Source organism: Pristiophorus japonicus, chromosome 22 (genome assembly GCF_044704955.1).
Source record: "Pristiophorus japonicus isolate sPriJap1 chromosome 22, sPriJap1.hap1, whole genome shotgun sequence".
In the NCBI taxonomy this organism is placed as follows: Eukaryota; Metazoa; Chordata; class Chondrichthyes; family Pristiophoridae; genus Pristiophorus; species Pristiophorus japonicus.
In genome coordinates this window covers 66020881-66037007 of record NC_091998.1, presented here as the reverse complement: position 1 = coordinate 66037007, position 16127 = coordinate 66020881, and the positions used below count along the sequence as shown (strand labels likewise).

The following is a 16127-nucleotide window of genomic DNA, read 5'->3' as shown; positions in this document are numbered from 1 at the left end:
AGAATGTCCTGCACCCGCTCCGAGACATCCTTGACCCTTGCACCAGGGAGGCAACATACCATCCTGGAGTCTCGGTTGAGTCCGCAGAAACGCCTATCTATTCCCCTCAGCATCGAATCCCCTATCACTATCGCGCTCCCACTCTTTTTCCTGTCCTCCTTTGCAGCAGAGCCACCTACGGTGCCATGAACTTGGCTGCTGCTGCCCTCCCCTGATGAGTCATCCTCCCCAACAGTATTCAAAGCAGTGTATCTGTTTTGCAGGGGGATGACCACAGGGGACCCCTGCACTATCTTTCTTGCACTGCTCTTCCTGCTGGTCTTCCATTCCCTATCTGGCTGTGGACCCTTCTCCTGCGGTAAGACCAACTCACTACACATGATACTCACGTCATTCTCAGCATCGTGGATGCTCCAGAGTGAATCCACCCTCAGCTCCAATTCCGCAACGCGGACCGTCAAGAGCTCGAGGCGGATACACTTCCCACACACGTAGCGCCCAGGGACACCGGAAGTGTCCCCAAGTTCCCACATGGTACAGGAGGAGCATATCACATGGCCGAGCTCTCCTGTCATGCCTTAACCTTAGATACACTTAAATTGGTAATAACAATGTTGCAGTTCACTTACTGATATAAAAAAGAAAAGAAAAGCTACTCACCAATCACCAGCCAATCACTTACCACATTGGCTGTGACGTCACTTTTTGATTACTTTCTACTTCTATTTTGCTTTCTCTCCCGCTGTAGCTGCACCGGTACGCTGGCTCTCGATCTCCCGCTGGGCCTTTTATAGGTCGCTCCCCTCTCACCCACTGCCGCTGGCTCTCGATCTCCCGCTGGGCTTTTGACAGGTCGCTCCCCTCTCACCAACTGCCGCTGGCTCTCGATCTCCCGCTGGGCTTTTGACAGGTCGCTCCCCTCTCACCAACTCAATGAATATCACAGCAGCATGTCTGACAGGGGATTCAGGATATGCAGCAGTTCTTGACCAATCAGCGCCTATTTCATCTCCACCTGTAATATTAGCTGCATTTCCTCAAACCTGGCTCGAACTGTGTCACACTTCTGTAACCTCTTACTTCATGTGCTTGTGGTCTTGCCAATTCCAGTGCAACCAACGTTAACATCAATGCTAAAAGCGACTGTAAGCTCAGTCCCAGAAATATTCAGTGGCATCAAGTTGCATGGCCTGAGAAGCCGGGAGCTTCTGGCTTCTGGCCTGCTCATGTCTGGGACTGTATTTCTCAACACTGACTCCATTCTACGAAGGCTGAGAGACAGGTACACTGTCTGTGTCCAGTGCAGTCCGTGACACTTGAGAGCAAGACGAGCAGTTTTACTGCCGGAGACAGCAACATCTGCATATCAGGTGGATATTGCAGCTGTACAGAAGGGATCTTTTTGCCCCTGTGTGACCTGGTGTGTGCTAGTGCTGTACCACCAAGCTCATGGTCTACAGGGCTGTAGTGATACCCGCCCTCCTGTATGGCTCAGAGACATGGACTATGTACAGTAGACACCTCAAGTCGCTGGAGAAATACCACCAACGATGTCTCCGCAAGATCCTACAAATCCCCTGGGAGGACAGACACACCAACATTAGCGTCATTGACCAGGCCAACATCCTCAGCATCGAAGCACTGACCACGGCTCCGCTGGGCAGACCACATTGTCCGCATGCCCGACACAAGACTCCCAAAGCAAGCCCTCTACTTGGGACTCCTTCATGGCAAACGAGCCAAAGGTGGGCAGAGGAAACGTTACAAGAACACCCTCAAAAACTCCCTGATAAAGTGCAACATCCCCACCGACACCTGGGAGTCCCTGGCCAAAGACCCTAAGTGGAGGAAGTGCATCCGAGAGGACGCTGAGCACCTCGAGTCTCGTTTCCGAGAGCATGCAGAAATCATGCGCAGGCAGCAGAAAGAGCATGCGGAAAATCTGTCCCACCCTCCCTTTCCTTCAACCATTGTCTGTCCCATCTGTGACAGGAACTGTGGCTCTCATATTGGACTGTTCAGCCACCGAAGAACTCATTTTAAGAGTGGAAGCAAGTCTTCCTCGATTCTGAGGGACTGCCTATGATGATGATGATGAGGGTAGCGAGAATTATTGCTGAGGACACCACGCTGAGTTGATGGGGGTGCTGCTCTTCAACAGATGAAGCATTGGCCTTGTACTTGTTCCCGCTCCCCAAGAGCTTCCTCACAATCCGAACACACAATCATTATTTCGGCTTTGCAGCAGCCTGATGGACAAGTGCAACACCTTCAGACCTTCTTCTTAGAGTGTTGGAAGGTGGATTCTCAACACTGCCCATTGTACCCCAACACAACCCTAACCTTAACCCTAACCCTATCCCTATCCCTATCTCTATCCCTAACCCTAACCCTAACCCCAACCCTAACCCTAACCCTATCCCTAACCCTAACCCTAACCCTAACCCTATCCCTATCCCTATCCTTAACCCTATCTCTAATCCCTATCCCTAACCCTAACCCTATCCCTAACCCTAACCCTAACCCTATCCCTATCCCTAACCCCAACCCTATCCCTATCCCTATCCCTAACCCTAACCCTATCCCTATCCTTAACCCTAACCCTAATCCCTATCCCTATCCCTAACCCTATCCCCATCCCCATCCCTATCCCCATCCCTATCCCTATCCCTAACCCTAACCCTAACCCTATTCCTATCCTTAACCCTAACCCTTAACCCTAACCCTAACCCTAACCCTATCCATAACCGAAACCCTACCAACTGTGCCTCCAAGCAACTGTTAATGTCAGCTTTCAGATCTAAAATTATTGGAACTCATTTCTTTTTTAGTGCTAGTTGATTTGTAAATTCTGACCCTTTATTTTGGACAGTTTAAACACTTCTAGTGACATCCAGTTTAAATGTCAATAGTTTAGCTATGGAACTTAACTGGATTGGATGAGGAGATCCTTTTCCTTCAAAGTCTATGGGTGGAAATTCGGTTGGAGGCTGATTGGGGCGCTAATGGCGGCGGGACGTTAATTTTGCCCTGAGTGTGGGGTGGAGCGCTATGGGGGGCGTTATACACCTCTCTCAGGGCGCTAGGCTGGCTGAGCTACTGAAAATCCCGAGCTAACGCACCAGCCTCGGAGCGCCCTCAGAGAGGTTTCCCTGGAAAAAGAAACAATTGGCAAAAAAACCACAAGCAACATTCCCAATACCTTGCTCACCCCACTTAAACATAAATCGCAAAAAGAAAAACACTTACCCGATGTATTCATTCCCTCCTGCACCGCCACCAGGACAGCTCCGACCGCCCGCTTACCCAGGCGGCCCCACTAGGAGGCGCTATAACATGAGCGCTGTCGAAACCGAGGGCGTTGCATACCGGCTCGGTGCTCCCGGTTGGGTACTGGTCAAAGCTGCCGACACCGGTAACACTGAATGTGCCGAGCGGTGCGAATACTGGTGCTCGCGGCTCCGACCCCCTTTAACGGCCCTGCTCCCACCCTTTCCAGCGAGCGAGCGGATTTCTGCCCGTTAGAGTTCAAACCTAGCCGCAGTTATAAAGGATTTCAGGTCATCAGTCCGATTATCTCTCAGTGCATCAAGTCCTTCTCGGCATCTATAAATCAAGGGCCTCACCCTCTCCGACCCTTGATAGCATCCTCCAGTCTCAGTTCCTCTCCGGAGTCCTCCGGCCTCTGTCTCTGGTCTTCTGTGTATCCCTGATCTCTCTGCTCCATAATCAGCTGGCTGAACCTTTGGGCCTAGTCTCTGGCACTGCTTCCCTAAACCTAAACCCCACAACTCCCAATTATCTCTCTACCTTCAAAAGCATTCTCAAAATCTAGGTCTTCCACTCAATGGATGATCACTTCCTCTAACTTTTCCACAGTGGCTTATAATCTACTCCCTCTTCCCTCTTTGAAACACTTCGGGCTATTTTTCTATGTTTAAAAAATGCTTTATAAATGCATGTTTTTGTAGTTGTCTATTACATAGATAGAATATATAACATAGAAACAGGCCATTCGGCCCAACCAGTCCATGCCGGCGTTTATGCCCCACTCGAGCCTCCTCCCGTCTTTCCTCATCTAAATCTATCAGCATAACCCTCTATTCCCTTCTCCCCCATATACTTGTCCAGCCTCCCCTTAAATACATCGATACTATTCGCCTCAACCCCTCCCTGTGGCAGCGAGTTCCACATTCTCACCACTCTGGGTAAAGAAGTTTCTTCTGAATTCTCTATTGGATTTCTGGGCCATCTAATATTGATGGCCTCTCATTTTGCTCTTCCCCACAAGTGGAAATTCTCTCTCTGTATCTGCTCTATCAAAACTTTTCACAAAGGTTCTGTCTACTCTCTGTTACCTCTTCAAAGAATTCAGTGATAGTCAAGCAAGATATTCTCTTTTAAGAACTTAAGAAATAGGAACAGGAGTCGGCCATTCAGCCCCTCGAGCCTGCTCCCCCATTCAATAAGACCATGGCTGATCTTCGACCTCAACTCCACTTTCCCGCCCGATCTCCATATCCCTTGATTCCCTTAATATCCAAAAATTCAAAAGATTCACCCCCTCTGAGTGAAGAAATTCCTCCTCAGCTCAGTCTTAATTGGCCGACCCCTTATCCTGAGACTGTGCCCCTTAAGTATTTTGAAATCCGTGCTGACCATTCATTATTATAATTTTGGTTTCTAGAGTCTAGAAATGCGTCAACCCGTTCAATCCACACCCGTTCGGAAGAATGCAGGCAGCTCATGAACTTTGTGCTGCTCATTTCCATGATCGCAGTGTTCAGCCCAGCACTGACCGTGCTGCTGGGTGGCTGAATACTCAGCAGGAGACCCAAGTTCATGCGGGGCCAGCACCACTTAAAGCTGGCCTGCACTTCCTAAAGGCAGCCTGCACTTCTTGAATCATCATCATCATCATCATCATCATAGGCAGTCCCTTGGAATCGATGAAGACTTGCTACCCACTCTTAAAAATGAGTCCTTAGGTGGCTGAACAGTCTAATATGAGAACCATAGTCCCTGTCACAGGTGGGACAGATAGTCGTTGAGTTTAGGGGAGGGTGGGACAGGTTTGCCGCACGCTCTTTCTGCTGCCTGCGCTTGATTTCTGCATGCTCTCGGCGATGAGACTCGAGGTGCTCAGCGCCCTCCCGGATGCACTTTCTCCACTTAGGGGCGGTCTTTGGCCAGGGACCTCCCAGGTGTCAGTGGGGAAACAGAGAAACATAGAAACATAGAAAATAGGAGCAGGAGTAGGCCATTCGGCCCTTCTAGCCTGTACCGCCATTCAATGAGTTCATGGCTGAACATGCAACTTCAGTACCCCATTCCTGCTTTCTCACCATACCCCTTGATTCCCCTAGTAGTAAGGACTTCATCTAACTCCTTTTTGAATATATTTAGTGAATTGGCCTCAACAACTTTCTGTGGTAGAGAATTCCACAGGTTCACCACTCTCTAGGTGAAGAAATTCCTCCTCATCTCGGTCCTAAATGGCTTCCCCCTTATCCTTAGACTGTGTCCCCTGGTTCTGGACTTCCCCAACATTGGGAACATTCTTCCTGCATCTAACCTGTCTAACCCCGTCAGAATTTTAAACGTTTCTATGAGGTCCCCTCTCATTCTTCTGAACTCCAGTGAATACAAGCCCAGTTGATCCAGTCTTTCTTGATAGGTCAGTCCCGCCATCCCGGGAATCAGTCTGGTGAACCTTCGCTGCACTCCCTCAATAGCAAGAATGTCCTTCCTCAGGTTAGGAGACCAAAACTGTACACAATACTCCAGGTGTGGCCTCACCAAGGCCCTGTACAATTGTAGCAACACCTCCCTGCCCTTGTACTCAAATCCCCTCGCCATGAAGGCCAACATGCCATTTGCTTTCTTAACCGCCTGCTGTACCTGCATGCCAACCTTCAATGACTGATGTACCATGACACCCAGGTCTCTTTGCACCTGCCCTTTTCCTAATCTGTCACCATTCAGATAATAGTCTGTCTCTCTGTTTTTACCACCAAAGTGGATAACCTCACATTTATCCACATTATACTTCATCTGCCATGCATTTGCCCACTCACCTAACCTATCCAAGTCGCTCTGCAGCCTCATAGAATCCTCCTTGCAGCTCACACTGCCACCCAACTTAGTGTCATCCGCAAATTTGGAGATACTACATTTAATCCCCTCGTCTAAATCATTAATGTACAGTGTAAACAGCTGGGGCCCCAGCACAGAACCTTGCGGTACCCCACTAGTCACTGCCTGCCATTCTGAAAAGTCCCCATTTACTCCTACTCTTTGCTTCCTGTCTGACAACCAGTTCTCAATCCATGTCAGCACACTACCCCCAATCCCATGTGCTTTAACTTTGTGCATTAATCTCTTGTGTGGGACCTTGTCAAAAGCCTTCTGAAAGTCCAAATATACCACATCAACTGGTTCTCCCTTGTCCACTCAACTGGAAACATCCTCAAAAAATTCCAGAAGATTTGTCAAGCATGATTTCCCTTTCACAAATCCATGCTGACTTGGACCTATCATATTACCTCTTTCCAAATGCACTGCGATGACATCCTTAATAATTGATTCCATCATTTTACCCACTACCGATGTCAGGCTGACCGGTCTATAATTCCCTGTTATCTTTCTCCCTCCTTTTTTAAAAAGTGGGGTTACATTGGCTACCCTCCACTCCATAGGAACTGATCCAGAGTCAATGGAATGTTGGAAAATGACTGTCAATGCATCCACTATTTCCAAGGCCACCTCCTTAAGTACTCTGGGATGCAGTCCATCAGGCCCTGGGGATTTATCGGCCTTCAATCCCATCAATTTCCCCAACACAATTTCCCAACTAATAAGGATTTCCCTCAGTTCCTCCTCCTTACTAGACCCTCCGACCCCTTTTATATCCGGAAGGTTGTTTGTGTCCTCCTCAGTGAATACCGAACCAAAGTACTTGTTCAATTGGTCCGCCATTTCTTTGTTCCCCGTTATGACTTCCCCTGATTCTGACTGCAGGGGACCTACGTTTGTCTTTACTAACCTTTTTCTCTTTACGTATCTATAGAAACTTTTGCAATCCGTCTTAATGTTCCCTGCAAGCTTCTTCTCATACTCCATTTTCCCTGCCCTAATCAAACCCTTTGTCCTCCTCTGCTGAGTTCTAAATTTCTCCCAGTCCCCGGGTTCTCTGCTATTTCTGGCCAATTTGTATGCCACTTCCTTGGCTTTAATGCTATCCCTTGATAGCCACGGTTGAGCCACCTTCCCTTTTTTATTTTTACGACAGACAGGAATGTACAATTGTTGTAGTTCATCCATGCGGTCTCTAAATGTCTGCCATTGCCCATCCACAGTCAACCCCTTCAGTATCATTCGCCAATCTATCCTAGCCAATTCACGCCTCATACCTTCAAAGTTACCCTTCTTTAAGTTCTGGACCATGGTCTCTGAATTAACTGTTTCATTCTCCATCCTAATGCAGAATTCCACCATATTATGGTCACTCTTCCCCAAGGGGCCTCGCACAACGAGATTGCTAATTAATCCTCTCTCATTACACAACACCCAGTCTAAGATGGCCTCCCCCCTAATTGGTTCCTCGACATATTGGTCTAGAAAACCATCCCTTATGCACTCCAGGAAATCCTCCTCTACCGTATTGCTTCCAGTTTGGTTAACTCAATCTATGTGCATATTAAAGTCACCCATTATAACTGCTGCACCTTTATTGCACGCACCCCTAATTTCATGTTTGATGCCCTCCCCAACATCATTACTACTGTTTGGAGGTCTGTACACAACTCCCACTAACGTTTTTTGTCCTTTGGTATTCTGCAGCTCTACCCATATAGATTCCACATCATCCAAGCTAATGTCCTTCCGAACTGTTGCCTTAATTTGCTCCTTAACCAGCAATGCTACCCCACCTCCTTTTCCTTTTATTCTATCTTTCCTGAATGTTGAATACCCCTGGATGTTGAGTTCCCAGCCCTGCTCATCCTGGAGCCACATCTCCGTAATCCCAATCACATCATATTTGTTAACATCTATTTGCACAGTTAATTCATCCACTTTATTGCGGATACTCCTTGCATTAAGACACAAAGCCTTCAGGCTTGTTCTTTTAACACCCTTTGTCCTTTTAGAATTTTGCTGTACAGTGGCCCTTTTTGTTCTTTGCCTTGGGTTTCTCTGCCCTCCACTTTTCCTCATCTCCTTTCTGTCTTTTGCTTTTGCCTCCTTTTTGTTTCCCTCTGTCTCCCTGCATTGGTTCCCATCCCCCTGCCATATCAGTTTAAATCCTCCCCAACAGCACTAGCAAACACTCCCCCTAGGGATTTTGGACTTTATCCGGGAGGCCTTGAGGGTGTCCCTGTAACGTTTCCTCTGCCCCCCCCCCTTGGCTCGTTTGCCGTGAAGGAGTTCCGAGTAGAGCGCTTGCTTTGGGAGTCTCATTGAAGACAGGCACTCGGGGAAGGTGCAAGGGTGATCAATGACTTTGTAATATTGGATGGATTGATGTATAAAGCTGGATTGCAATGTTTCTTTTGTGGGGGCTTTTATTTCAGCATTGTGGCCAAGAGGATGGTGTGATGGTCAATAACAAAGGGAAGGAAGGGGTGGGACTATTGGGGCATGGGGAATTGGGATTGCGTTCACTGGTTCTGCAGTCGGGTGAGTCGATCGGACAGCCTGGGCAGAAAGGGGCTTTCTGAGTTGCCTCTTCCACTTCCTTCTTCTCATCTACCTCCTCCTCCTCAGCCGGTCACCTTATGCCTGGTGACAGGGGCTGTGCCCTCATGACAGCGAGGTTGTGGAGCATGCAGCAGACCACCACGAGTACGGCGGGACTCCTCCAGAGCGGTCCAGGCAGCGGAAGCGTTGTTTAAGGACACCAGTGGTCAGATCTATCACATTCTGGGCATGGCAGAGTGACCCTCGTTGCTCGCACGCTGTCCTCGTGTGGTGGGGGTGCGGAGCAGAGCCATGAGCCAGGTGGTCAGAGGATAGCCCTTGTTGCCCAGTAGCCAGTTTGTGGTTTGTTTTGGTTCCCCAAAGACTAGAAGCATCAAGACTGTTGCCGGGACACCAGGCATTCACTATCCTGATGTGCTGACCAACTGCACATTCAGCGAGTGGTAACCTTTGCGGTTTATTTAGATGAATCGCCCGCAAAGCCGTGTGTGCAGTCGATGGCGCCCTGCACCATGGGTGTAATATATTTACTCTATGGGCTCTTTGCTTAACAATTCATAATTTTCTAATCCTGTCATTGCGACTATGACATTAAGTTGGTTCATCCGTCATTTCTGTGCCATCTTCAAATGACAAACAACATGGCCCCCATTGCTTTCTCATTGATTGCTTTATGCAGTGATTTCAGGTTGCCAATAAACCTATTTGTAATGGATTTGCTCCATGGGTTCTTTGCTTAAGAATTCATAGCAACACATTGCTACTAAGAACTAGTTGGTTTATTAACAAAGATTTAACAATCACACTACACATTACCAGTTCATCCACCAGGCTCACAACCACCTGCCCCATCGTGGATCCCTCAAACCCAACTGGCTGCGGTTTTATTGAGTCTTGTGAACATCACATGACTGGCTAAGCCACTCCCAATTCAACGGCTCTACAAACCCGTGAGCAATGGGGAAGCCTGCTATCCTGAGAAAGCCAGATGCACACTATGCCTGATTTTCGCATAAGAACATAAGAAATAGGAGCAGGAATCGGCCATTCGGCCCCTCGAGCCTGCTCCACCATTCAATAAGATATCGGCTGATCTGATCCTGGCCTCAACCCCACTTCCTTGCCCGCTCCCCATAACCCTTGACTCTCTTATTGTTCAAAAATCTGTTTATCTCCACCTTAAATATATTCAATAACCCAGTCTCCATAGCTCTCTGGGGCAAAGAATTCCACAGATTCACGACCCGCTGAGAGAAGAAATTCCTCCTCATCTGCGTTTTAAATGGGCGGCCCCTTATTCTGAGACTATGCCCCCTAGTTTTAGATTCCCCCACGAGGGGAAACATCCTCTCTGCATCTACCCTGTCCAGCCCCCTCAGAATCTTATACGTTTCAATAAGATCACCTCTTATTCTTCTAAACTCCAATGAGTATAGGCCCAATCTGCTCAACCTTTCTTCATAAGACAACCCCTTCATCTCAGGAATTAACCGAGTGAACCTTCTCTGAACAGCCTCCAATGCAAGTATATCCTTCCTTAAATAAGGAGACCAAAACTGTACGCAGTACTCCAGGTGTGGCCTCACCAGTTCCCTGTACAGTTGGAGCAGGACTTCTCTGCTTTTATACTGGAACCCCCTTGCAATAAAGGCCAACATTTCATTTGCCTTCCTGATTACTTGCTGTACCTGCAAGAAGACAATAAAGTCCCCTCTCCTGGCATAAAGAGCGCCTTCATGTTTCTAATGCAGTAGTGGACACCGAACTGGGAGATGTTACAGATGTCGCCTGCTCCGGTCAGCAGGATCCCGATGTGAGAAAATCCATGGCCACAGTCACCTTCACAGCCGCTGGCAGGGCTGTCCTTGCCCTGGTGTGAGGCTGCAGGTCTGGTTGCAAGAGGTGGCAGAGTTCTGTGAACACCTCCTTCGTAAAAGGCAGACACCTCACACACTGCTCCCGGCCCAGGTTGGGGTAAGAGAATTGCTCTCGGAGGACCCTCGGTGGGTAAGGCCTCCTGCAGGGAGCTCTTCTCCCCCTCCTCATCCTCCTCTGCGAGCAGCTTGCCCTCTTCTTCGCTGCCTCTGCTCCATCTCCCTGCCATGCTGCAGGCCAAAGGCGATAACATCCAGAGCACCCGTGACTGGGAGCAGCTGGCCTGACCGGAAACCTTGCAGTCAGAAGCAAGGCTTTCTCCACGAGCAGCACTACTCCCTGTCTCACCAACTTTAAACAACTCTAGAAATAAAGAAAGACTTGAATTTATATAGCGTCTTTCACGACTACTGGACATCTCAAAGCGCTTTACAGCCAATAAAGTACTTTTGGAATGTAGTCACTGTTGTAATATGAGAAACGCACCAGCCAATTTTGTGCACAGCAAGCTCCCACAAAACACCAATGTGATAATGACCAGATAAACTGTTTTAGTGATGTTGATTGAGGGATAAATATTGGCCAGGACACCGGGGATAACTTCGAACTAGAGATCTTTTACGCCCACTTGAGAGAGCAGACAGGGCCTCGGTTTAACATCTCATCCGAAAGATGGCACCTCCGACAGTTCCAAACACGTCTACAAACTTACGCAGAGCCAGTAACTTTAATCAGCCTGAGAGTGGTTGCTGATCCCTTTAAATATCGCTGGTGGGGGAGAGGGGGGTCCTTGCTGCTGCCAAACGCATCTTCAGCTATGCGAGGTTGACACAGGGCGTTAGCTCCAGCATTGAGGGCAGAAATGGCAACACTAGCGTCGAATCAGCATTGCCCGCTAACTGACGTCACAACCTGCCTACTCTACATACGTCCGGCGCGCGCTCCCAGTGCCGATGTTAACGCCCTCACCAAGATGCCGTCCGGAGGCCCGTACACGGCACGGACGCCATTTTCAGAACAAAATGGCACCAGTAGCAGCGGAAAATCGGCTGCTACGGTGATGAATTTTTCGCCCGAGATGTTTTTCTATTTTCTCCTTCAGTAGAGATTCCATTATCTTTCCTACTACCGATGTTAAGCTGACTGGTCTATAGTTCCTTGTACATGTTCCACCTCCCATCTTCAATATTGGGTTGGCAAAGATATTCAGTGTAGAGAGTTTGGCCTCTGACTATCCATTTATCGGCAAATTCAACTCCACAGCACAAGGCTGTCCTCAGAACTCCTCGATCACAATTGGAACAAAAAGATATCATTGCAGGTCATTCTTCCCCAGAGTATTGACCCGTACAATCCGCCTCCTCCTGCACTGTGCATAGAAACGTAGGATGTGATAACCCACGGAGCGGACACGTCTGCACACACCAACACAACGGCTCAGAAATCCTGGTTTTTCCTTCCCGCGGGCATTCGAATGGATTTTAGGAAAAAGATGCGCACCTACCTGAAGCTGCTGCACCCACACGAGATCCTAGTCCAGAGGCCTCACCTGACTGCGCATCACGACACATGCACGTCAGGACGTGCGCAGGCCTGGAGCTGTAGTCACATGGCTCTGGGCAGCCAATCAGGTAAAGTATATTCTCATTCACTGTAATAGTAGTTTCGTAAGTCCGCAGCTCCTATTACTATGAATGAGAAACACAACCAAACACTACATAAAACATTAAAAAAACACCTCACATAAATACACTAGAAATTAAAGTTGATAGAAATGTTTTTGAAAAAAATATATATTTGCCGATTTTTTAAAAAAGTTTTAATTATGGTTTAAAATAAAACGACCTGTGTGGGCAGGGTTTTTAACATAAATACGTATTTTTTTATTTTATTTTAATATGTTTTTGATATGTTTTTAAACTCTTATGCTGGTAACAGTAAGCTATGTGCCTGCTTTTACCAGGCGCAAAAGTTTTAAGGGCATTCGCTGAGCACGATCTCTGCCATGCAAGTGTCCTCGCTCCCGATATGCAGGAGATCTGTCAGGCCAGAAACTTGACAGATTGGAAGGGCCGGTTTTTAGCGCATGCGCATTGCGCGGCAAAAACAGGGTTTTCCGATGCCTTCCCGGGTCCGTCGAAACTCCGTACGAACCTGGGGAGTCCGCGATTTCTGGACCAACATTTTAATTAACAGCAATTTTAAGGTTCACAGTGAGGTCAGCTAGATCGACCTGCACACAGGTCTCGAAATTCTTTCAGGGTTTCTTCCTGGCAACACACGTAGTTCCGGAGTGCGAACAACACTCCCAGCGGTTTCAAAGCAGCGGAGTTCACAGCGGGCTGAGCGGAGTGCATGGTAAGGTAATCGGGTGAAGAAACCAGGGCACCTTGTGTTATAATTGAACCTGTCTGACATGTTTGCTTTGTGTTTTGTTTTATAACAGACTGGAATGATTCTGTACCAGCTTTGCGAGCTGTTAACTCCCACTGCATGGGGACGATGGACCACATCCCTTCAGGAAGTTATTGTTTCCGTAACTGGAAAATTGGATCCATACAATTTTGCTGGAGTCTGGAAAAAAAAAATCCCTTATTTAATTTACTGCTTCAATTCGCGTGGATTTTTTTTTCTGGGATCACAAGATGCATTTCAATCATTGTGGCCTGAATACAGAATTCTTTCCATCATCAAACTTTAATGCCCCTCCTCATTTTGTTTAGTGGTTCACATATTTTTACATGTTTGATCAAAACTCCAGCAGAATGAATGATCCTATTCCAAAAGCCTTCATCACCTGGCAAGCTCATTCTTACGGCGGTGAGAACACTTAAAAAAACGAACCCATTATTTCTCAGGGTCACACTCATTTGAACAAGTTCTCGATGTGCTTCTGACTTGCAGGAACAATTGGTTAATTGGGCAGCGAATAATCGTTCCTTACACAATTGGCTATCTTTGGGCTCCAGTAATGGTCGGACTTTGAGTTCAGTCTCACCAACAGCACCGATTTGACAGATTTGTAACCACAGGAAAAATAGAGGCCGCATGCATTCCAAAACTGCCTGACTCTCACCAGAAACTGCTCACTGTGTGTGATCCTCTTCAGTCAATAATAATCTGTGCTAGCCACCTTTGAGTACCTCAAAGAACTGCTAATGAAGTGGTGCCACAGGCCGCCTTCAACCCAGCGGTAGAATCAGAAAGTTACAGCACGGAAAGAGGCCATTCGGCCCATCGTGTCCGCGCCGGCCGACCAAGAGCTACCCAGCCTAATCCCACTTTCCAGCTCTTGGTCCGTAGCCCAGTATGTTACGGCACTTCAAGTGTACATCCAAGTACTTTTTAAATGTGGTGAGGGTTTCTGCCTCTACCACCCTTTCAGGCCGTGAGTTCCAGACCCTCACCACCCTCTGGGTGAAAAAATGTCCTCTCAAATCCCCTCTAAACCTCCTACCAATTATTTAAAATCTATGCCCCCTGATTGTTGACACCTCTGTTAAGGGAAATAGGTCCTTCCTATCCACTCTATCTAGGCCCCTCATAATTTTATACACCTTAATAAGGTCCCCCCTCAGCCTCCTCTGTTCGAAAGAAAACAACCCCAGCCTATCCAATCTTTCCTCATAGCTAAAATTCTCCAGTCCTGGCAACATCCTCGTAAATCTCCTCTGCACCCTCTCCAGTGCAATCACATTTTTCCTGTAATGTGGTGACCAGAACTGCACACAGTACTCCAGCTGTGGCCTAACCAGTGTTTTATACAGTTCAAGCATAACCCAGCTGCTCTTGTATTCCATGCCTCGGCTAATAAAGGCAAGTATTCCTTATGCCTTTTTAACGACCATAGCTATGGCCTGCTACCTTCAGGGATCTGTGGACCTGCACTCCCAGGTCACTTTGTTCCTCCACACCGGTAGGTATATGAGAAGCTAGCCATGCCACATAGTTTTGGAGGAAGATTTGGGGATAAGAGAGATTTAATGGACAGGAGGGCGGGGTAAATTCAAAGGCACATGACTCGAAGACAGTGGGGTGAATACCATCAGGACCAGAGGTTTTAATGAAGTCCAGAAAATCCAATAGGCTTGATGTGGATAAAACTTGGTGTTAGTTATAACGACCGAACAGAATGGATTAGTTACTGGGATCGTCGAGGTTAGAGTTGGGGTTTAAAAATGAGCTCAAAAAGCCAGAGAGCTGGCAACTGTACCAGGCTGGTTGGAAAAGGAAAGTATAGAAAGATTTATAGAAATTGGGAGGGACAACTTTGACTCAGGACCATAAGGCTTGGCTGTGAGCTTTGCAGAAAGAAAATCAGTTCTTTTCAATAAAGTTGTTTTTCCCGACTCGTAGTGGACTTGCAGAGGTTCCGAGCAGCGATGAAACTAGCTCAGGGTGTTTCAGGTTGATTAAGATACCAGTTGTGGCAGGGAACATGATTGGAGCAGGATGTAGTGACGGAAGGGGAAGAATGAGGCAGATGAAACATTCAATGGGTAGAGTGACCTCAGTGACTAAATGGACAGAGTTCGAAGAGGCAGAAGAGTGAAGGGTCAGGGAAGGGTCGGCGAGAAGCTTGAAAGTACATCCCATTTGGCTGGCTTATGGTGCCAACCAAGAGAGGACTTCCTGCATGGGCATCTCCACGAACTCAGAGTCCGTGCCCAGGGTCTCATACCGCATTTCCACTTGACGTCCCTTAAAGTGCAGTTTATCTCCATTGAACATGCCGTGCCATTAACATTTGTACAGATAACTCAGCTCATTAGTTACCGTGTTCATAGGATGATGACCCAAAGTCCAGAAACACGATAATGACTTTAAATGCCCTACATCAATTATCTTTGTGCTAATGATATCAAATCAGCCAATACATTCTTATTTGTATAATTGTCTCCTGACAAATGTATTAATTTCACCTTTCTGCTGCCCCTTTAATCCCATTGCAATTGATTCCAATCATCCTGCCCTGCCCCTGTTCATTCATATCCGATCTGAAAACTCATTTCCATCATTCTTGACTCCCATTAAACATCTTATCAGAATTGGTGTTGTTACACACTGCACCATGAAGTGGTGAGAGGGTGTTCAGCTTGACTCAGTTGGTAATACTCACATCTCCGGGTCAGACTGCGTTGAACGCATTATCTCGGCTGGCACTCCGATGCAGTGCCGAGGCTCTCCTGCACTTTTGGATGTTTCACTTGTTCCCATAATCGAGCGTTTTCCCTGATTGTATTATAACCCTCTGCATTGCACAATCCCCCCCACCGCCCCGCCTTTGTATATTTTGCATTTGGTGTTTTTGTTTTAAAGCTTGAACTCAAAGCATGAAAAACTTGAATGGCCAAGTTATTGCCCAAAGATAGTCCCGTGCCCTGCAGCGTCAGCACTATTGCACAGCTGCCCAGGAAACCCATCGATATTGGTTGGACAAAGCCCTCGTTTTACAGAGGGTCCCCGGTGGTCCATCTCCCCTGCCCCTCCTCCCCCAGTATAATCCATTATTGCAGGTATGGCTTCTGCAGATCTGCTCTGTCTGCTTGTGT

At 47.6% G+C, this 16127-nt stretch overlaps 1 protein-coding gene across 14 annotated transcripts in view; it reads left to right on the top strand.

Moving 5' to 3' along the window:
- LOC139235126 (ankyrin-1-like) overlaps positions 1–16127 on the top strand; it is a 303602-nt gene that overhangs the window by 244342 nt on the left and 43133 nt on the right. Inside the window, exon 40 of one of the 14 annotated variants that reach the window (XM_070866336.1) lies at positions 13022–16123. The exons of the other annotated variants lie outside the window; for them this stretch is intronic. Within the exon in view, the coding sequence (XP_070722437.1) occupies positions 13022–13245 (224 nt within the window). The 3' untranslated portion in view covers positions 13246–16123. Of the gene's footprint in view, positions 1–13021; positions 16124–16127 lie in introns of those variants that run through there. 14 annotated transcript variants of the gene reach the window in all.